This window comes from Paralichthys olivaceus, chromosome 10, assembly GCF_024713975.1.
Source record: "Paralichthys olivaceus isolate ysfri-2021 chromosome 10, ASM2471397v2, whole genome shotgun sequence".
Classification (NCBI taxonomy): Eukaryota; Metazoa; Chordata; class Actinopteri; order Pleuronectiformes; family Paralichthyidae; genus Paralichthys; species Paralichthys olivaceus.
In genome coordinates, this window is record NC_091102.1 from 13,467,498 (window position 1) to 13,489,722 (window position 22,225).

A 22,225-nucleotide genomic window follows, 5' to 3' on the forward strand; every position below is an offset into this window, starting at 1 on the left:
CTGTTAGGTGTTGCTGCTCGTCCTGTCTTGTTTGGGCATTTAATGTTTTTTTCCCTTGTGGTCTGTCTAGTGCTCTTCTTGTCATCCAGAAGAACTTCCCTGAAACCAGTGCCACACTTTCCACCGTGCATCCAGTGTTTGCTGGAGGCATCAACGTGATTCGCTATATTCAAAACTGGCCTGGCAAAGGTAACACCATGAGCCTTAGTAGTGCTTATACTCTATATGTCTCCCACAAAGAGAGATTTAGAGTGTTTTTACTTACATTTTCATAAATATGTTGCTAAATAAACCACTATTCACTGATATCTCTATTGTATATTTTCTGTTGGATGTTGGATTACAAGTTCCTGCTGTTTTAGGGGAGCTCCAATACAAACTGACCTTTGAAATCATACGCCATTATGTGTAACATCTGACCATGTTGTCTGATTCCGTTTAGTTGTGACCGTTTCCCTCGGAGACGTCGTCACCTTGCAGAATGACTCAATTAGTGAGGTGGTGAAAAGTGTTCTACAAGAGGTCGAGATACCACTGGACCAGGTACGTGCTGACCAAAGTCATTATAGTACATCCCCATGAAGTATACTGGAGGAAGAAACTCACTCTACATAAGTAGCTCAAAGGGGACATGTTATGCTACTTCAGTTTTTTCCCCTCGTGTTCTGCAAAGTTATAAAGCAAAAAGCTCCTCTCCCCCACAGAAAACACTCCTGAAACACCTCATCAATTATCCAGTTGATAATTCCGCATCATTGTGATGTAATGTGACTATACAATGCATATTTTTTTTAAAGATTTGCATAATGCACACCTAGCAGCTAGTCGGGCATGCCCTCTGTCAAAGCCACGTAAAGGGACAATGGAGACCGACATTTCCTACACACACTGGAAGTGGTTGACCACTCACAACAGAGCAGGACATTTGGCCAATTAGAGCACACTGGGCTTTATCGAGAGGGGGGGTGGGGGGTGGGGGGGTGGAGGGGCTTAAAGAGACAGAAGCTAAAACCTGACATTTCAGATAGAGGCTGAAAAGAGGAGCTGCAGCAATGGACAGTTTGAGGAAAGTGATGTGTTTTCTGAACATTTGAGCTTATATCCTTTTCAAGTAATAACATAAATATATATGATGAACCTGAATATGTTTATAATATGTCTCCTTTAAGTATTTGATAATCCAAGGTTATTGCAATCAACTTATACTTATTTGAATTGATCTGAAAATATGCACTTTCTCTGGAATTGCTCAGTTTCACATTAGATAATTTATATATAAACAAACAGCAGCTCTGTTTCTAGGGTTGCCAGACTGGTCTTATGTGATGCTTACTGGCACATAAGTCCCTTGAGTTATGAAACCATATCTAAAATAATGAAACAGAATTTTAATTTGCAATTACAAGATAAATGAGCAGTTAGATGACAAGAGCAAGACCAGGCTATTACTTCTATCTGTTACCTACCGGTTTCCCCTTCATTAAGAGTCTGATCCATTATACATATTCTAACGCTCTTCTCTGTCTTAGGCTATTGGCCTGACAATGGACAAGGGAATGGTGTACTCCTACTTGTGTGACAACAGTAGTAACCCAATTTGGCTAAAAGCAGCCTGCAGCACGGGCACTGTGAACATGCTTCTGCATAGAATCAGCCCTGACATGGTGGTAAAGCAGGTGGGCTACACTGACATAGATGTGATCATGAACAGAAAAGGTTATAAATGAGTCGGATATATTTGTCTTGTGTGCACTTTTCTGTTGTTTCCACTTTCTTCATTTTCTTTTCTCAGTCCCTTACTCTTACCGTCTCTTATGCTTGCTCGGTTGTGCTCTACTGCCCCAGTTCCTAATTTGCATCCTCAAGTGCCACCTTCACTTGCAATTAAGATTCAGACTGCACCAAATAATTAGTCTGCAGCCACGAGAAGGCTGCTCATCTTAGCAACAAGCAAGTGCAACTCCCAGGTCGCACCTGGGTAATACAAACCTCAAGGATTCCCAATTAGCGGCGCCACCATGGTAGCCTTGTTTTGACGAGATAATTCCCAATCAGAAGCTGTTCGCTCACACTGTCATTACTCTGTGGGCTCACTCAAACAGGCAGCTGGACATCAATTAGTAATGTGGTTATGACATATAACAGTGATGTGCATGTGTCATATTACTAATGCATGTCACCTACAGATCAAGCGCCATGTTACACACGTGCTAATAACATGTAGTTTAGCGATAGTGATTTACCAGTTAACCTCAGCTTTCTGCTTCCATAACTGATTATAACATATCTAAAATTTCATGTACAGCTCATAGCAAAATTATTTACTTCATTAGAAAATACACAATATTATAAAGTAACAAACAGGTCTGTGTTGTTTTAAATCCCTTTTCGTTTGTATCAAAATATTAAAAAGATTTGACAAATACTATATTTTTCAATAAAAGACACCAAATTTTATATAACTTTACTCTAATGATTTATAATCTTATATCTAATCTAACAAAATTACATTTTATATAGCATAATTTGTGACTCCTGAATTAAGACTCTTATTCCATAGCAAATGAGAGAACGAGACAGATATACAGCAGTTTAATTTTGCATCTCTAATCATTGTAATCTCTTACCCATATCCTTCCTAGGTTCTCCTGGCCTGGAGTAAGCATGTTGCTCCACACGATGTGTCTTTCGCCAAAGGGCTGCTGCACAGTCTGATTGGAGGTTTATCCCCAGGAGACCCAGGCGGTTCCAACACCACAAGGAACCGCCGTAGCGTGGAGGGACTGCCACAAAATATTGATGAGGAACTGTAAGTACAGTATTGTCTCGCTTTAAAGGAGCTGATAAATCATTTGGAAAATATATTTTCCCCGAATAGGTCATTTAAAATATGATGAAAAATGTCTTTATCTTTTTTTCTTTTCTTTTACTTATTCTTCTCAAGATTGTACTAGAAACTGTCTTTTACCAGTTTGTCTTTGTCACCCTCTGCTTTCTTCACCTTAAAGTTTACCAACCTTAATATCAATTTAACAGTAAAACAAATTCTTCCCACAAAACAGGGGAGATATAAGACATATGTTTACAAATCAGTAAAACATTTCTAAAGTCTGTTCCATTGTAATAGGAACACTTTGTGACCACCATGGTAGCCGTGTTTTGACGAGATAATTCCCAATCAGAAGCTGTTCGCTCACACTGTCATTACTCTGTGTGCTCACTCAAACAGGCAGCTGGACATCAATTAGTAATATGGTTATGACATATAACAGTGATGTGCATGTGTCATGTTACTAATGCATGTCACCTACAGATCCAGCGCCATGTTACACACGTGCTAATAACATGTAGTTTAGCGATAGTAATAGGAACACTTTGTGATCATGGCATTATATTTCGGCAGGTTTTTGGCCTTTGGACAAGTGGTGATGGATGTTGTAAAACTTGTCCCTGAGCTTGACATGGTTATCCAGAGCTTCCTCAGAACTGGCTTTCAGTCCATAATGACAGCAACACTGGCCCTGGACACTGTGGAAGGTAAGACTGCATAACATCCTGCTTACAGCCAGAGAGCGAGTCACAATCACGTGTCTTCAGTGCTGTTAAGGACAAAAGAGATTTCTTATTAGTACAGACAAAATTGTAGGTCAGGGTAGAATTGATTTTGATAGAAAATCTGTGCTAAAAGACACAAAAGCCAAACACAAACACTTACACAGCCCTGACAATCAAAGAGAAGAAGCAGATAGATAAAGAAAAAACACCCACACACACACACACAAATGTAAGTACATCTTCAGTGTAAGCAGCATTACCATACTGCCACAGTCATTATTGTGAATGTCACCTGGAGAGCACAGTGTGTTCTGGGTAACCTAGATATTGATAGAACTGTTCACACCCTTTCTCATGGGACGGCATGAAAAAAAGAAAGCACTAGAGGGGTTATCCTGTAGGCAATGGATACCCACACACACACACACACACACACACACACACACACACACAAACACAAAGCAAGATTACAACACTTCATAAAGAGCTACCCCTTGGGATGTATTGTACCACAGAAATATTACTCATCTGGTTGACTGAACAGTTGTTTTGAATATGCAGCTTAAATTCTAAACCAACAATTCCATTAAATCAGTGAATATTAGAACAGTCAGTTGACCTGCTTTTGTCTCTGGTCGACACTCTCATTGCTTTGCAGAAATGTTGGACAATATCCTGAAAGATGCCAGGGGATTCAAATTGACTTTTACAACATTGCTGACAAACCAGACACAGGCAAGCGTATGGATCGGTCATGTCCTGGGTAGTGTTTTGGAAGTTGTTATGAAGGTATGTAATGATTGATCCCTTACAGTTATTATATTTTCACAAGCTTGATCTCATATTTTGTAGTGTCAGACAACAAGATGTGTTGTTGTCTGATATGTTAAAAAGGAAAATTCCAAACAATGACCTTGTTATTTTAACAAGCAAATGACGTTGATGATGATGTTTGAGGCTTCTGATGATGATAAGAAAAACAATAAAAGCAGGAAATACTCATTAAAGATTTTTTTTTTTTTTTTACTAGACTCTGGTATCTGAAAATTTAACATGTGCGGACGTCCTGGGTCCCTTGGAGTTCCTCTTAGACTCTGAGACCATAAAGATTGAAGTGTGGAGAGAAGTGATCTGCCAAAACAGCTCTACTCTACAGCTATCTCTGCTGAAGGACTGGCTGCCTTTGATTCAGAAGGTAAATGTTATTCAAACCCATTTAAAGAATTTCACTCTGAAAGGATTTGTACCAGTTTTGATCAGAAAATGCCTGAATTGTGTGAAAAATATTGAAATTATTGGAGCCCGACTGATTTGGAGTTAGATATTGATCCCATGTCAGTATAAATAGAGGCTGATATATTCATTTAAAGAAATTAGTAATAGTTCCTCCAATTTTATTATCAAACCCTTATGTAAAAGAATCAGGTCCAATATTTCATAGTTCAGAAATATACGCTATTATAAATAACTTTCAATGAAAAAACACAAATACAAACAAATGTACTGAATTTGACATAAATGCTTCTTTTCTGCATTGTATACAAAAATAAAAGTTTTTATATCATTACATATTGTGAAACGTCCAAGAAGGGCTCATTTTGGCAGATTTTTATCAGTCAACCAATAAATCGATGCAGCTATAAAAATAATGATATGAATCTTTCTTCAAGTCTGTGCTAGATTTCTTTTTTTTCTGGATAAACCTCAGTACTGCATGGTGCCGACTTACATGCAGTAGTCAGCATTAAGTAACACGTTGGGCCACTGTCATTCAAAGCTGATCATTCCACACTCACACAGTCCTGATCCTGAAGTCAGTTCATTTTGTCATGGTTAAACACTTCATGAACAAAAATAAAATATCTTAGTTTAATTTGACTGTTCTTTTTAATGTCCTCACTTGTACTTATTAATACAAAAGAGACAGGAAGTCAAGTTCTTGTGATTCAACAAACATAACCCGGGTGGTGTGATGTTTCCCACAGACACAAGAGGTGTACTACGCCATCACGAGCCAAACAGACGACAACGTGACTCTTCCCATGATTCTCTCCGAGTGGCACAAGTTGAACAACAAGAGCATGAAGTTTGGAGAGTTTTTGAACAGACTCGCCGTAGAGCTGGGTGGAGCATATTGGATGAACTGGATGCCAAACAACACTCATAATTTCACTCTTCAACAAAGGTCTTAAAAAGAGTTCTAGAAAGAGTTGATTATTGTGCAGGGTTCATTTCAAAGTGGTGATTTGCTCTATCAGCTTTTGATTTAACCAAATGAATAATTATAGGTTGTTTTTAAAAACTAAAATCAAAATGTCTTTGCCTTAAAAGAGTTAGGGTTCACTCTCTAACTTGTATCCAGGGAAGAACTTTGATTTCAGTTTGATAAGGCTTTGCAAATTTCCCATTTCTGTGAGTTTAGCAGAGAGGCAAAAAAATCAACTCCCCACCATGATATCTTTTGGATAAAGTACACAGTGTCTAGTTTCATGCTGTTGGTTATTGTTTCACTGTCCTAACATGTGTTGTGCTTTTGCTTTGCTTGTAGTGTTTTCTTTTTCATGGTGAATTTGGGAGGAAAGATTGAGGAGAGTCAGCTGTGGCCAGAGGTAAAGAACTACTTCCACATGCTTTACTGGGTCTTGTCCTACAGCCCGGGTGTCACACCTTCACCTGCAAACTGTGAGTCTCTTTTTCTTCCCTTTTCTCCCTTTTTTGCGTAATGCTATATTAATATTAAAAACATTATGTTCAAAATGATATTTCATATATATTTATGAAACTTCCTTGAGATTAGGAACATATAGAAGGATACAACATATTTTAGTAATTGTCACTGAACTGTGACCAACAAAATAACTGGTTAGAGTGAGTTTTATCAATACTTTTTTCTTTGTTAAGTCCTTTGTACAATAATTAATAGAAAATACTCCCGTTGAAAAGTGTGGAGGGCTGAATGTGTGGATGAAATAACCCCAAGCCATGCAACATTAAAACAACTTAAACCATAAATAATTGGATTGGTCTATTTAACCTTGTTAATACAATACAATACAACATAATCCAAGTATGTGTGTAAAATGTTTACCTTCCCTTTTAGGCTCCGTCAACAGTGAAACCTTAGCCATTAATTGCGATACTGGTTTCAACTGGTCACGGTTTGTTCAAGGAATGGCTGAGGCTCTGATGTCATCAGATCTAGACGTCCTGGTTAAGTAAGTGACAAAGCTTATTAGTTTTAATGAATGAATAATAATGGATGAGATCATGAATCTTTAGACGATGTATACTTTAAAGCTGAATTTCCTTGATGGGATGTTCTTGTCAAGAGTTTGATGAGTAGTTGGACTTTTCTTACCCGGGGGCTTTGTCCACTTGTTTTAAGAAAAAGAAAAACTTAGCAGCTAAAAACATAATTAAGCTGGGGTATGCTGGCTGTAACCTCACTTTATGCTAAGCTAAGATAGCTGGGTCCAGGTCCAAATAATTGGACAATGCCATCAATACTTTCATCCAGCTTTCTTCAAGAAAGGCAACATTCGTAGTCCACAAAATGTCAAACTACTCCTTGGATTAAATGATTAAGTGTTTTTAGTGTTTTGTATTACAATCTAACATGCTGGTGTTCTTCAAACAAATGCAGAATTCAACTGATTTAGGGATCACAACACCAGAAGTAGCTTTTGTTTGCAATTTTCTAAGATCTAACATATTATTTTCCTCTCTTCTCTTTTCTCTGTAGTTTTCTCAAAGGGACTTTGCATCTTTTGCAGCACATGTATGGCGACATCTATAATTATCTGATAGCATCATCACTGAAAACAGAAATCAAAGGTGGAGATGCCCTCTCCGACTACTTGATTAACCTGATGATAAACCTGGACAAGTTTTTACGGGTTGTCTCCACCCTTCCCAACAGCAGCCTCTCTAACCCGAATGTTATGCTTCCCCAACTAAATAACCTGCTAAAGTCCACAGGTCTTGCACCAATGCTGCCTCTGTTCCTAAGTGACGGCCCCCTTAATTTCTCTGCAGTACTTGATGTTGCCTCAAAGGTTGGCAGGCTCAACCAGCACATTTTTACCTTCAATGAGACGGACCCAACAATGCCTGAGCTTGAGCGGCTGCTAACTAAGTTCCTTTCATTGCAAGGTGACCTCACCCTGTCACTCAGTCACATCATGGGAAACAACCTGCTTACCTATTCGGACTATTTTGATCCAGATGTTGTGGCCCAACTGAGAAAAGCCATCAAGCCTTTCACCAACCAAACTTCATCAGGTATTGTAGAGACCATCCTTAGTGCCATGGAGGTACTAAAGACAGTGACTGATTCTCCGAACGGCGACCCAACTAATATCATTCTTGGGTACCTACGCCAGCTTCAAGAATTGGTGATATCTATGTACAGACTACGAAAAATCGAACATATCTTGCCAAGTATGAGTGCAGGACAAGTCACTGACCTCCAATTGCTTTCCAAAGACTTTCTCAAACTCTTCACCCCTGAGGGTCTTCAGAACCTGACTCAGGCCGGAACAGATGCTGCCCAGAACATTGTTATCCAGAAATTTGTAGCATTCTTACCACTAGCATTCCAACAAGAAGCTACTCGCTTTCTCAATGATTTCAAAGCTCTGCAGTATTACATGACAAAATGTGCAGCAGGGCAGGACTGTTTGGCTGGAATTTCAGAAATCCTCTCCTTCCTGGATCAGATATTTGACCTGATGCTATCAGCCAACGGTACTGTCACCATTAAACTAGCTGCCACAAATGCTTCTCTGGTAGCACAGGAATATGAGGAGGTTACATCCTTTGTCTTCTCACTCCTCCTTGGCCCAAATGATTCTGCCACTGTGAAAACAGTCAAACAGACTCTTCATTTAATCAGATTGCTCATGGCTACACCCAACATTTCTGTGTCAGATGTCCAGAATGCTCTAAGACAGTCAAACCTTACCCTTGAGGAGCTGAAAAACTTTGCAGCACTAGCTGGAGCTGCTGACATAAACAGCCTGTTGTTAAATATAATGGAGATTATTAATACTCGCCAGTGCTTTGAACCACAGCAGGACCTGATGGTAACAGCCCAGTGTGTTACAGGGTTGGTTGAGGGTCTCAGCGGTTTTCTGAAACAAGTACCTGGTCTAAGTAATCAGACGACCATCCTATCCCTTATCCCATTAATTGTCAATACATCTTTCAGAGATATCGTGCAAGCCAACTTCAGTTCCAAACCAAATGTGATTGTCACACACTCCTTGAATAAGACTCTGGCCATTATCAAGTTGAGCCTTCAGGCGAATAACCTGAACTCTCCAGAGATCATGAATGAAATCCAAGTGGTGGAGCGGCTGATACAACTGATTGCCAACATGGAACCTTTCAACAATTTAAACACTACCTTGATGATGGACCCCATGTATGCCCAGAAAGTATATTTGGAGATTATAGACTGGTACTTGAAAAAATTGGAAAATATCACCAGCAACAGCACGGTCTCTGAGATTCTCCAGCCATTTTTTGTCATGACACAAATGCAGATTACATTACAGCTGGCACAGACAGATTTTTCTCTGTTTGTCGGTAAACAGATTGAGCACCTGATACAAAACCTCCAGTTCCCAATAGATGGCGCAGGGCTGAGTAAAATTGGCCAGACAACGGTTGAGATTCTCAAGGGCCTACTTGACATCATAAAGTTCAATCTTGAGGCTCAGAATAACTTGGTGGCTCCAGAGATGTTGTTCAATTGTACCACTCTAAATGCTATTGAGGCTGAAATTAAGCGATACCTAAACCTCACACAGGAGTGGATGAAACAACCTAATGTCCCATTGATCTTCACCAGCATGCTTCAATGGGGGAATTCTTCCATAAACATATCTACCCCTGTGACAGACATTCAGCAGCTGCTGCAGACAATGTCTATATTTCTCAGTGAGGGTGAAGTCATCTATCTTTCTGCAGTTGTCAATATTATGCGCTCCCTGGAGAAAGCCCTAATGGTGGCTGAGCGACCAGGGGGCCTTCAGAGTGATCACTTTGTAGCTGCCATCGTGGAAGGAGTCAAAAGTACTATGGCGCTCCTGATTGGTGCCACAGGCCCCTTGCCGCAATCGGTACAGCAGGACATCCTGGACATTGTGCAGGATTCATTGAAGCTCTTTGTCCAGCCAGACATGAACTTTGACTCATCACGAAACATCTCCATCCTCATCCTCAAGAGAGCTGAGCGTGTCGTCCAAATGATAATACCAGAAATGTATGCTGTATACCTGCTTCCTGCAATCAAAGTGGGAACCACATTCTTTGTGAGCGCCTCAACAGCTAGTGGACCAGACATCTGGAATCACATGTGAGTGATGCTGCGATTTCACTGAAATTGTTTCATTGGACCAAATAAAAAAATGCACCAAAATTATTTTTTGCAGTTAAAAAAAGACTTGAAGATAGCATCATCAACGAATATGAGTAGAATTATACAAACAATATATTAATTAATTACACAAAATAATTTAAGATGCTTTAAAATCACTTTAGATAAGATATTCAGTTGTTGGTCAGTATGAGTATTTTAATGGTATTATTATACAGGGTTTGAAATGATAAACTAATTGAAATAGTGCTCAAGAGTGAAAATCTTTAAATGCCAGTTGGCCACTAAAGGACTAATGGACATTAACTGGACATTTTAGAAATTCACGAGGGAAGAAAAGAAATGCCACAAAGAAGTCAATTTGTAGTGCTTGTCATTCATTACATTGTACTGTCGTTCCATCAATTTATAATGAAAATTAATTATATATATCTCAAATCTGAGGAAAATGGTCCCAGTCGTTAACTATAATAAAAACCACCAAGCCTCCCCATTCCATTTATCTTAATTAACAAGCCCTCTGAAATCAAACAGCAACCTGGAAAGCATGCTTGAGCGCCATCTGCAACCTTCTAATAAAATTTTATGAGATATGATCTTTTGATGAGACACGTTCAGATGTTGAAATATTTTCTCGCTTTGTTTCTCAAGAATTTTGAGTGAGATGAAGACAATCGAGAGCCTTCTGCCGCCAAACAGCACAGCTCGGGCCTACATCTCTGTGGTCATTAACATCACTCGCTCCATCCTGGAGTCAGGCCAAGGCAAGTCCGCTTCTCAGTGTCACTTTAGGTGGACCTGTTGAATCCTGATGAGGTGCACTCCATTATTCAAGCCTAAGAGATGCCTATTAAAGTATCACAGTGCTCATGTGGAGGATTGTAGTTCATATGTTCGTCTATGAAGCTGAAGTCCTCTCTGTGATTAATATTTGTTGTGATTTCAGGTAATATGAGTCTCTGGGCACGTTTTGAGAAGGCATCCCTAGAAGATGTTCCTATGCTTATTGGCGAGGTGAGGCTTAAAACAAGTGTATGGAAAGTTTTGTTTCGTTGGTTTTATAAATAGACTGTATGTTAAGATGGCCGATGCATCTTGCACTTGACTGATTGCGAGTCGTCTCAGTTGTTAAACCTGACATTTCATCCCATATTTCTAGCCTCGAATAACTATTTAAACCTAAACTTACTGTAAAAAATAATAATTTAACATACATCAGTGTGATAAGAACTAGCTAAATTGACAGAAAATTGTACATGTATTTTGACTGACCATTTACAATCTCTTTGTTTTTTTAAGAAAGTTTAATGGAAGTGGAAAAAAAAAAGAAAATGCTGATAAAACATCTGAATGATATCTCTGTTGATACTGGAATGGTCGGCCAACACCCGCTCACAAACCACACCTTGCATTGTAGTCATTGTGTTATTGAAACTTGGTATCTCTAATCATCACAGACAAACAAAACACATGCTTTTCATGCTCTTATCAAAGTGTGTGTCCTGAACTCTGCCTTTTCATCATATTTGATATATATGATGTCACATGCAGCATGTTGCATAGAATTACCAGAATAAATATATAATAATATATAATTTTCCCTTCTTTTTTGTCAGCTGGGAAAACTTTTCAGCATTTTCTTCACGGGAATGCCAGACTTACAGCAGATGATTGCTTCATCTATAGAGGTCTTCACTCACCTGGAGAAAGCCCTAATGGTGGCTGAGCGACCAGGGGGCCTTCAGAGTGATCACTTTGTAGCTGCCATCGTGGAAGGAGTCAAAAGTACTATGGCGCTCCTGATTGGTGCCACAGGCCCCTTGCCGCAATCGGTACAGCAGGACATCCTGGACATTGTGCAGGATTCATTGAAGCTCTTTGTCCAGCCAGACATGAACTTTGACTCATCACGAAACATCTCCATCCTCATCCTCAAGAGAGCTGAGCGTGTCGTCCAAATGATAATACCAGAAATGTATGCTGTATACCTGCTTCCTGCAATCAAAGTGGGAACCACATTCTTTGCGAGCACCTCAACAGCTAGTGGACCAGACATCTGGAATCACATGTGAGTGATGCTGCGATTTCACTGAAATTGTTTCATTGGACCAAATGAAAAAAAATAAAAAAACACCAATATTAATTTTTGCAGTTAAAAAAAGAATTGAAGATAGCATCATCAACGAATATGGATAGAATTATACAAACAATATATAAATTAATCACACAAAATAATTTAAGATGCTTTAAAATCACTTTAGATAAGATATTCAGTTGTTGTGCAGTATGAGTATTTTAATGGTATTATTATACAGGGTTTGAAATGATAAACTAATTGAAATAGTGCTCAAGAGTGAAAATCTTTAAATGCCAGTTGGCCACTAAAGGTTAATGAGTTGTGTTGCATTGCGGTTCCATTGTGTATAATGTTGTAATTAATAATTCAATGAGAGTCCAATGTGTAGGGCAGCTTGGACAGCACATATCTCCACCAAGGCTAATGCCCTATCTCACCATTTTTAAGAAAGAGTGAAAAATCTGGATCTGCCTGTTAAACTAGATTTGCTCTGGGTCATAGTTACGTTATCCTGTTATCTAACAAACAAACCCAGATGAAATGTTATGAAACTAATCTTGCTTTAACTGGACATTTTAGAAATTCATGAGGGAAGAAAAGAAATGCCACAAAGAAGTCAATTTGTAGTGCTTGTCATTCATTACATTGTACTGTCTTACCATCAATTTATAATGAAAATTAATTATATATATCTCAAATCTGAGGAAAATTGTCCCAGTCGTTAACTATAATAAAAACCACCAAGCCTCCCCATTCCATTTATCTTAATTAACAAGCCCTCTCAAATCAAACAGAAACCTGGAAAGCATGCTTGAGTGCCATCTGCAACCTTCTAATAAAATTTTATGAGATATGATCTTTTGATGAGACACGTTCAGATGTTGAAATATTTTCTCGCTTTGTTTCTCAAGAATTTTGAGTGAGATGAAGACAATCGAGAGCCTTCTGCCGCCAAACAGCACAGCTCGGGCCTACATCTCTGTGGTCATTAACATCACTCGCTCCATCCTGGAGTCAGGCCAAGGCAAGTCCGCTTCTCAGTGTCTCTTTAGGTGGACCTGTTGAATCCTGATGAGGTGCACTCCATTATTCAAGCCTAAGAGATGCCTATTAAAGTATCACAGTGCTCATGTGGAGGATTGTAGTTCATATGTTCGTCTATGAAGCTGAAGTCCTCTCTGTGATTAATATTTGTTGTGATTTCAGGTAATATGAGTCTCTGGGCACGTTTTGAGAAGGCATCCCTAGAAGATGTTCCTATGCTTATTGGCGAGGTGAGGCTTAAAACAAGTGTATGGAAAGTTTTGTTTCGTTGGTTTTATAAATAGACTGTATGTTAAGATGGCCGATGCATCTTGCACTTGACTGATTGTGAGTCGTCTCAGTTGTTAAACCTGACATTTCATCCCATATTTCTAGCCTCGAATAACTATTTAAACCTAAACTTACCATAAAAGATAATGATTTAACATACATCAGTGTGATAAGAACTAGCTAAATTGATAGAAAATTGTACATGTATTTTGACTGACCATTTACAATCTATTTTATCTTTTTTAAGAAAGTTTAATGGAAGTGAAAATAAAAAAAATAAAAAGACTTGGTATCTCTAATCATCACAGACAAACAAAACACGCTTTTTGTTGCATAGAATTACCAGAATAAATATATAGTAATATATAATTTTCCCTTCTTTTTTGTCAGCTGGGAAATCTTTTCAGCATTTTCTTCACGGGAATGCCAGACTTACAGCAGTTGATTGCTTCATCTATAGAGGTCTTCACTCACCTGTCCCCTTTCCTGGAGCAGTTGATGAGTGGCAAGGCTGACCAACACACGTGGGTTCAATTTGGTTTAACTCATTTGTGCTGGTTTATTTGCATGCTTTAAATGTCTGTGTGAGATGATGGTACAAATTTTGATTTCTGTATTTATTTAGTTTCAATCACCCACATTTGTGTGTTTTATCACAGCCTTGAAAAGATGCTTCAAGCCCTACTCTCATCCCTCGAGGGAACTGAGCTGTGGCACAATGTCTCATCTGTCGTCCCACTGTTTGAGAAAATCATAGGGAGTTTGGTGAACAACACACAAGCAGAGAATGGTAAGAACACCACTAAACAGCGAGGCCATTATCTTACCTTACCTAGCCTAGACAAGGATAGACTGTTCCATGTCTGAAAATGATCATTCATGATAAATCATCAAGAAGGAACAAGACTCCTACTGTATGTGGAGTGCACATCAAAAAATTAACAGACATTACATCAGTAGATCTGGTTTGTCTTGCAAAGCACTCCTTGCAATACCTGAAAGTATTTCCTAATATTAATTTGATTTAGCTGCTGTTTACCTGTGTATTTCTAAGTAATTAATTTCAATCAAATCTCTTCTTCTTCAGTGATGTTACTAAGCCTACAGACTCCCGTGGTCACCTTGATGAGGGAAGTTGCACTTTCTGTGAATTCCAGTCATTTCAACCTGTCGGAGGTCACGGAAAGAATCCCGGCTGCCATTGAGCACACGGTGCAAGTGGCTCAGCAGGTTAGACCGCCACTGTTATCTTTGTTGCATTCGTACATTCTGCATTGCTGTATTCGACATGCCATCAGCAGACATGTCTGCATTCATGTGTGTTTGTGAGAGATATAAAAAACAAAGAACCAATATCTCATCTTGGCGTCACAGACGATGCGTCAATGCAACAGCACGGTGAAAGAGTTTTGTTCCTTGTAGGTGTGGAACCTTTCTTGTGCATTCTTATTTACCCCTCAAAGCTTTCTGACAGACAACATTCACATACCAGAACACAAAAAAACCTGTGGGCTGGTTGACTGGACATTTGTCACTGCAAAGGTTTTACATACCTCAGTCAGTAGTGAGTGTTGTTTACTTGATGAAGCTCATGGAAGACTATCTGATATAAGATCTAGAAGAACTAGAAGCAGGACCAGCAGGTGTACTTCTGCAGCTCTATGCGAAAAATAATTATACCTCAATAGGAATAAACGGGATGCTGTTGTTATTATTGTCATTTAAATTACTTCATTCTGCTCTGCAGTACAAAAGTACCACTACATTCAAAGTGACTTTCATGTTTATTGTATATTCTTTATATTTATCACATCCTCAGGCCTCATTAAGTATGTTCTTCCTTCTCAGCCCGACAAAGTCTGTATCAGATGGCCTCTTATCCGCATCATGCTGAGAATACGCTGTATAGAGTAGCAGAAAATTATATCTTGTGATTACCTTAGATGGAGACTTGCCTCATGTATGTGCACATACATTGTTCATGCATTTACAGTAAAGTGTGTGTGGGTGTGTACCTGCTGTGTCAGTCTCATAGTCAATGATACCTGTGTGAGAATCCTGCCCTTTGATTTGTTTCCTCTTAAGTGCCAGAACAGAGAGATTATGATATTTCCCTCGTGCCTCTGCTTTTTGTCTCCCATCCACTCTGAACTGGTTTTCTCTGAACAATAGAGTTGAAACACAATCAGATCTTTGACCATTTTGTTGCTGTCTCTCTCTCTCTCTCTCTCTCTCTCCCCCCTCTAGGCTAATGGCACACTGGGGTGCAATGAAGCTCTCAGCGCATGGGAGCCGGTCAGTGAGGCAGCCGGGTTGAGCCCTGCCACCATGGCTATGTGGTGCAACATCAGCCTGCAGCCTGTTATTGAGGCCTATGCTGCAGCTATAACTCTCTACTCCCACATTAACATAACTGTGAGTAGAGATTAAAATAATATATACAGTTCAGAGTTGCACCACTTGGTGGCAGTGTTGACACACATAGAAAGCTGCCAGCTGCTAACAGTCCATTTCTCTGTATGTTGCCTGCACAGCACATGGGCGTGGGGCCGACGACTGTGAATGCCACTGCTGCCAGGATTGCCGAGACCATGCAGGCTCTGTACCACGTCATTGTCAACCAATCACTTGTGACAGAGCAGCTTATCTCAGCTTTCTCCAAGCAGCTCTCGACGCTGGCAGGCCAGCCTCTGAGCCCGCAGGCGCAGCTTTACTGGAACAAGCAGCTCCAGGACATACAGTTACAGAACAGGTGACTTATTTACAGCCGTATTCAGATTGTGTCATAGCAGACACAATGTTCAAAAGTTGCATTAGAACATCAAAACATACTTTTGTCCCCTTCAGTAGATCAGACTGACAGGCTGCAATGCAACAATAGAATATGAGGAGAGTGTGAGTCAGTTGTATCAACATGTTTTACAGCCACAAACAAAACCCACTGAACGTCACAGTTTAAATCATGGATTGCAGTGTTTAAATTGTGCAAATGTTCTGCATCCATCTGCTGCATTTCAACACAGACTCCTCACACATGAACTAACTGCTCCATTTGTTGTTACAACATTATCGACATTGCACCAATGTCAAGCCAATTCGATTCAATGCATAATCGCACAAAAAACTGGCAGACACCACATTTGCATTCAACTTGATTCATTTCATGCGACTCTGGCTGAAAAACAGGGCATCCTGCGTTGATAGTGGTGTAACAATGATTCAGCTAAGTGCGATATCCTTTCAGAATTGATTTCCCTTTATACGCCAGAAGCAATATTAAGCCGGGCATGGTGATAATGATCACATTCTGTATATTGCCGGTAATCAATCAGGTCTGACTACATAAGTTATAGATCATTTATCACAGTGGAAAGACTCAGCAATATGTTGTCGAGGAAAGAAGAAAACCAAGCCAATGAGAAACATTACTTCTGGCCAAAAATGAGTTCTGTTGAATCATTGTTTTTCTCAGTCAGTTGTCAATAGACATGCTTTTGTTTTTTGAATCAAATTTTTCATTAATTCATTGAATTTCTCCCGTCCACAGCTTGTCTTCAATCAAAATGCTCACAGACGAGCTGAGTAAAGAGGCCCCCTCCCTCCAGCCGTACATCGAGGCACTAGAGAAAGCAGTGCGTTACTTCATCAGCAATGCCCCTCTCCTTCAAAACAGCAGCACCTCCCAGGACCTCCTCAAACAGACAGCGATGATCTTCCTAACCTCTGCCAACATCACCACAGGTGACATCTTCTCCACGATGTTGGGGAACATTTCCGGACTCAACGAGGCGTCCATTATCAACACGATGAGAGAAGTTGTCAAACTCATGACTGAGCTGAAACTACTTGGTGATGACCCCATGGTTTACCAAGCCCTGGAGCAAATCCTGGCATCCAACGACACAGCTCTGATTGTGCGGAAGGTTTTGGAGATGACTACGTGGTTGGGCTCCACTCGAGCGTCCGGATTGGATCTGCTGATGCAGGTGCTGCACAGAATGTATGACATCCTCAGGTCCATCTTGTCCCTCCTGACCAAGCTGGGAGTGCAAATGCCGGAAAACTCTGAGCTGTTCAAGGACCTAGCCGGGAACGTCATAGCAATGCTGAGGCAGTTGTTGAGCACCCCTGGTCTTCTGTCTCCTATGCATCAGCAGCTGGGAATGTCAAGGCCAGAAATGACCGGCGGTAACCATTCAGTGATGGTCCGACACAGACGCGAGGCCCTGATGATGCCAATGAGGGACCCCATGGATGACTTCATTGACTTGTTCTTCATTGACTACCCCTCCATGTTCAGAGCCATCTCCGTTCCTCCCACCTCAGGAGAAATCTTGGAGACAGTCCACATGTTCTTTGCCAATCCTGATCTGAGTGTTGTGTTGAAGGGAGTTACGAGGGACGTGCCATGGGGCTTGAATGCCTCTCGGGAAGAGACCATTAATGCTGCTCTTGAGGGGCTCTCCTTCTTCACATTATCCAGTGCATTTCAGATGTGAGTATCATTAACACTGGGTTAAATGTAGCTTTAAGGAAGCAGGGATCTAAATTTCTTTGCTCACTCTTCCCCAGGTCATCGATGGATCTCCTGACGAGTGCTGTTGATAAGCTTCCAGATGCCATTCCATTCTCCCCTGTGTTAAAAAATATCACCCGGATTCTGGCCAATGAGTCTCAAGGTAACGTTACAGATCAGATCTGCTGTTTTCAGAGGCTTCTCAGGAACAGAGACATTTAGACGGCGTTGAATGGAGAATGCCCAAGTAAACACTGCTCTATCCTTCCAGTCCCTCCAAATTAACTTTACCACCTGACTCCGCAGCGAATTTGCTCTGCACTCATGTTCGGTCTCACACTGATGCTGCACCTTGTGTCTCCATACCTGCTGTGACCCCATGTATATGTCTGCAGGCGCACAGTCTGCCAGCCTGTGCCACTAAAACAGCCGCGCAGCTTGGAAGAGTGCCACCTCTCGCGCTGACCTTCACAGCCATTGCGAGACCACGGGAAGACCGTAAAACGTTTTGTTAATGCCGTTGTTATTGTAAACATGATTATAGTGTGCTATAATTCATTCTGGAGATATGAGGAATAAGACTTCACACCAGCTTAGCTCGCGCTCCCAAAGAGCCTAAGGCCATATGGCCCTTCTCCAGCAGAAAGCCACTCAGCACCTTTTTAAATCTCATTAGCAAAGTAGAATTCAATCACTTATCCTGTCCGCCCTCGCTAAATGTCTCCCCTCGCACTCGCACAAGTGGACATCTATGACCTCCTTTTTAATCGCCGCCTGTGTTTGTGCGATAATGTTTTTAGTGCGCTGAATCACTTTGTAAGCAGCTCCACTTCTCCACAAAGCCGCTAATATTCCTCACACTCACACACACACACACACAGACACACACACAGTGAACTGTAATTGCAAAGGCCTCTAGGTGTTGAGCCTCCTGAGATTTAACATGAACATTGTCTAATTTTAGCTTAATTAAATATTCTGTCATCACATCTCACTACCTGAGGTGGTGCCTTTCTTAGGGCTTGTCAGATGTGTTTTAATGCACCACATCATCTGGCTCTTCTGGCTCCGTCAGTGCCGCACCGGGCCTCACTTTTAAGAGCACCATTTGCTGCTCGCCGCCCGAAGACGCCGGCCCCTTCAATGACACGAGTCGTAATGAAGCCCAGCGGGATGCTGTGTTGTTCCTTTACCTTTCAGAGCTTATTGATCTCTTTTCACCTTTTCCTTCCAATCTGTCCATCTCTCTAACCCTAATGTTTTCCCTCCTTCTCTTTTCTTCTTCTCTCCTCCCCTCACAGAGATCCTGATGCTCATGCAGCAGGTCATCCAAACAGCCACTGAGCTCTTCCAAAGCAACATGACCGACCAGCAACTCTCAGAGAAACTTACCCTCCTGAGATCCCAGGTCTCTGAATTACCCCTGACACTTTTACACAATCATCACAAACACCATTCATCAATTTTAAAACGAGACGGTCAATATCCCTTGCACGTTTGAACATCTTCTGCACTATTTTGATGATAATTTGCGAATAATCAGCAGTGGCTGAAAACAATGGCTGAAAACATTGACAAGATAAAGCTATTTAATAAGCATATTTTTATTAAAAGTAATTAACATTTGAATTATTTTGATATTGCAAAATGTACAGCTCCAACACAACACTTGCAATTAGGGCTATGACACTCTCATATGCACCAATATGATAAACGTGTTCAGTTTTATAAGGGTGTTCATGCCGTCTCAGTTATGACTCTGAAAGTTGTTGACCTAAAGTCTAATAAAGTCAACTGGCAGTTAAATACTAGCAAAATACGGCTGCGACATGGACATGAATATTCAACAGTTACAACAGCATTGATACAGTTTGGATAAGATGGGTTTTCATTGATCCTGATAGTAATGCTGATACATTTTTTGATTAAATGTCAAAAGCCATTATTTGGTTTTAATACCAAAAAAAGGCAGCAAATTATAAATCATCAGGTTATTCAACGTTTTCTTCAGACCTGAATGGTGAAACTAGAAGTCAGACTTATGGACAGAGAACCCTGAGAAAAAGGAAAACAGCTTAATCAAATTACTTGATTTGGAGTGGATTCATTTTTTAAAACCTAAAGTCCTGAAGTGAACAATCTAGTTAAACACACCCACACCACCGTGGGTTGCAATTCATGACTAACCCAATCTTGGCTGCATTTGTTTGACGAGACTCCAGAAGCTCCTCATGGTGACTTACGTGACTGATTTGTCGTAGGTGTGCGCCTTGGAGGATACGGAGACTATGCATCAGCTGCTGTGGTTCCTCTCCATAGAGCGTGGTCAGCTGTGCGGCACCATCCTGCCCAGCCTGCAGATCCTGGCAGAGAGTCTGATGATAAACGCCAGTGTGCTGACCGATGCCGTCTTCCAGAGTTTCATCGGGGAGCCCAAAAACTACAACATCCAGTCGAACTGGTACTGGCTTTGGCCTTCGTAAATGTTTTTCTTTAAATGGCTTTCTACTGCGGTTTGTTCACGGAAAGCTGCCCTCACCTTTGTCAAGATCTTTACCCCTCACTTATCTCCTTTAGTATATTTTCCTAAAAAGCAGCAGGAAGTGGGGCCGCACTGTTTCAGTACACACATTTCACCACACAAGATTTTGATGTCAACTTTATACTGACTTGTATATTTTTTTATTTATTCTCTCTCTCTCTCCCTCTCTCTTCCTCTCTCTATCTATGTGTGTGTACAGGACCTCTATGTTGGGTCAAGGTTTGGACACCAGCAGCCTGCGCTCTCTCAACATTAACGTCACCTCCCCAGGTGAGACATTAGTCTGTATTTTACAGCTTTTGTATTTAATATTATGCTATATGGGACAACGTGTTTTTTTCTTAATATGATTCTGTACACAAGGATTATGATTTAATTATTACAATACAGTGACAGAGGATGATGTCAGAATACTTCTTCCCCATGTTCCCTTTTCTAACAACCAGTTTCCTGATGGGTAATTCTCAAGATAAATCAGGTTAAAGAAATGTAATCTAAAATTGGAATAGAAACCTAAAGTTAGAATGGCAGTCAGTAAAAACTAACCAAAGCCCAACAGTCCCCTAGTTCGGCAACTATGCTTAAAAAACTCAAATCTAAATGACTTTTTCATTGTAGGTGCATTTTTTTCATAATCCAAAGGTTCTTAACTGTTCAAAATGTAGGATTCAAGGCTGTGGTCACATTTGTATTAAAAGGATGCCGCCTGCCTGGTCGGCTATGAGCACATCACAAACCTTGTTTCCATGACAACCGACTGCTCATTTCATCTCACCTGTTGCTCGCTTGTGTCTTTTTGTGTCTTATGTCCCCTCCCCGCTCGCCTCTTGATCATCTAACAACTTATTAGAGCAGCACATTTCTCTGATGTCATATTGTCCACGATTGTTACTCCAGTAAACATGTTTGAAGACCTGGCTGGAAACATAATTACAATCCTGAGGCATCCTGTCTCATTGTGAATGGCTGAATTAGAAAACATGTCACTGAATATTGTTCTCTCTTTTCTTTTAAAGAGCAGTTTCTGTATAACAGCAGTTATGGCAATTGGCAATAAAAACAAATAAAGCTGTTTGAGAAAACACTTAAACCAGCCTTAGCATCCATTCTGTGGTAGACAATGCAACTGCTCTGCAGCATGAATTATGAAATCTAATAAAACTAGATATTTAGTTTCAATATATAAAAAGAAAATAAAAACTTTTTGGCTCACACTTCTATGACTTTACTTCCCAGGAGAGGTGACGGTTGGTGAGTTGCTGAGAGATAAAGCTGACTTTGTTCAGGATGTTCAGCGGCACATGGATTTCGATCCAGCAGCTCTGCAACTGCTGATGGATGCCGTTGTACCAAACAACAATTTAGAGGTGAGCCAGCTGCATCTCATTAAACTTCCCCTTAATAACAGCACATACTGTAAGTGTGCAAGCAAACATAAAGTCACTGCCTCAAACTGGGCTCAGACAATAGGAATGTTGAGCTGATTTGACCCAAATTTGGAACCTGGAACCACAGAATCATCGGGGCCACCATGATAATTATCATACATGGTTAATATCTAGGATTTAAAATCGGGATGATTGCGTCTGGACTAGTGGAACCAGTGAGAGGGCTGAGGCGAGCTTTTGAAATGGTTACCGCAAAACAAGCTACTATACGAGTGAAGTGCAGAGAATTACAAGCTAGTTGGACAGACTACTCGACTAGTCAACTATAATAATCAAAGACACTGTGTGCTGTTGTATACTAGTTGTTTATCTGTGGGTTTAGCATGGTACAGTAGTCCAATAAAGCACTGGCATCTACAGCAGTTATGCAGCAGGGGGCACTGTTGTTGTT

At 40.4% G+C, this 22,225-nt stretch overlaps 1 protein-coding gene across 1 annotated transcript in view; it reads left to right on the forward strand.

The window, feature by feature from the left end:
- Positions 1-22,225, forward strand: part of abca12 (ATP-binding cassette, sub-family A (ABC1), member 12) — a 72,703-nt gene that overhangs the window by 8,665 nt on the left and 41,813 nt on the right. Inside the window, exons 9-35 of the mRNA XM_069533490.1 lie at positions 71-189; positions 443-543; positions 1,530-1,676; positions 2,643-2,809; positions 3,404-3,537; positions 4,214-4,344; positions 4,586-4,750; positions 5,541-5,740; positions 6,104-6,237; positions 6,656-6,770; positions 7,298-9,916; positions 10,589-10,701; positions 10,884-10,951; positions 11,554-12,005; positions 12,926-13,038; positions 13,221-13,288; positions 13,719-13,852; positions 13,988-14,118; positions 14,416-14,558; positions 15,576-15,743; positions 15,863-16,080; positions 16,876-17,823; positions 17,901-18,007; positions 19,146-19,252; positions 20,106-20,305; positions 20,586-20,656; positions 21,623-21,753. Coding sequence (XP_069389591.1) covers positions 71-189; positions 443-543; positions 1,530-1,676; positions 2,643-2,809; positions 3,404-3,537; positions 4,214-4,344; positions 4,586-4,750; positions 5,541-5,740; positions 6,104-6,237; positions 6,656-6,770; positions 7,298-9,916; positions 10,589-10,701; positions 10,884-10,951; positions 11,554-12,005; positions 12,926-13,038; positions 13,221-13,288; positions 13,719-13,852; positions 13,988-14,118; positions 14,416-14,558; positions 15,576-15,743; positions 15,863-16,080; positions 16,876-17,823; positions 17,901-18,007; positions 19,146-19,252; positions 20,106-20,305; positions 20,586-20,656; positions 21,623-21,753 — 7,204 coding nt within the window. The remainder of the gene's footprint in view (positions 1-70; positions 190-442; positions 544-1,529; positions 1,677-2,642; positions 2,810-3,403; positions 3,538-4,213; positions 4,345-4,585; positions 4,751-5,540; positions 5,741-6,103; positions 6,238-6,655; positions 6,771-7,297; positions 9,917-10,588; positions 10,702-10,883; positions 10,952-11,553; positions 12,006-12,925; positions 13,039-13,220; positions 13,289-13,718; positions 13,853-13,987; positions 14,119-14,415; positions 14,559-15,575; positions 15,744-15,862; positions 16,081-16,875; positions 17,824-17,900; positions 18,008-19,145; positions 19,253-20,105; positions 20,306-20,585; positions 20,657-21,622; positions 21,754-22,225) is intronic.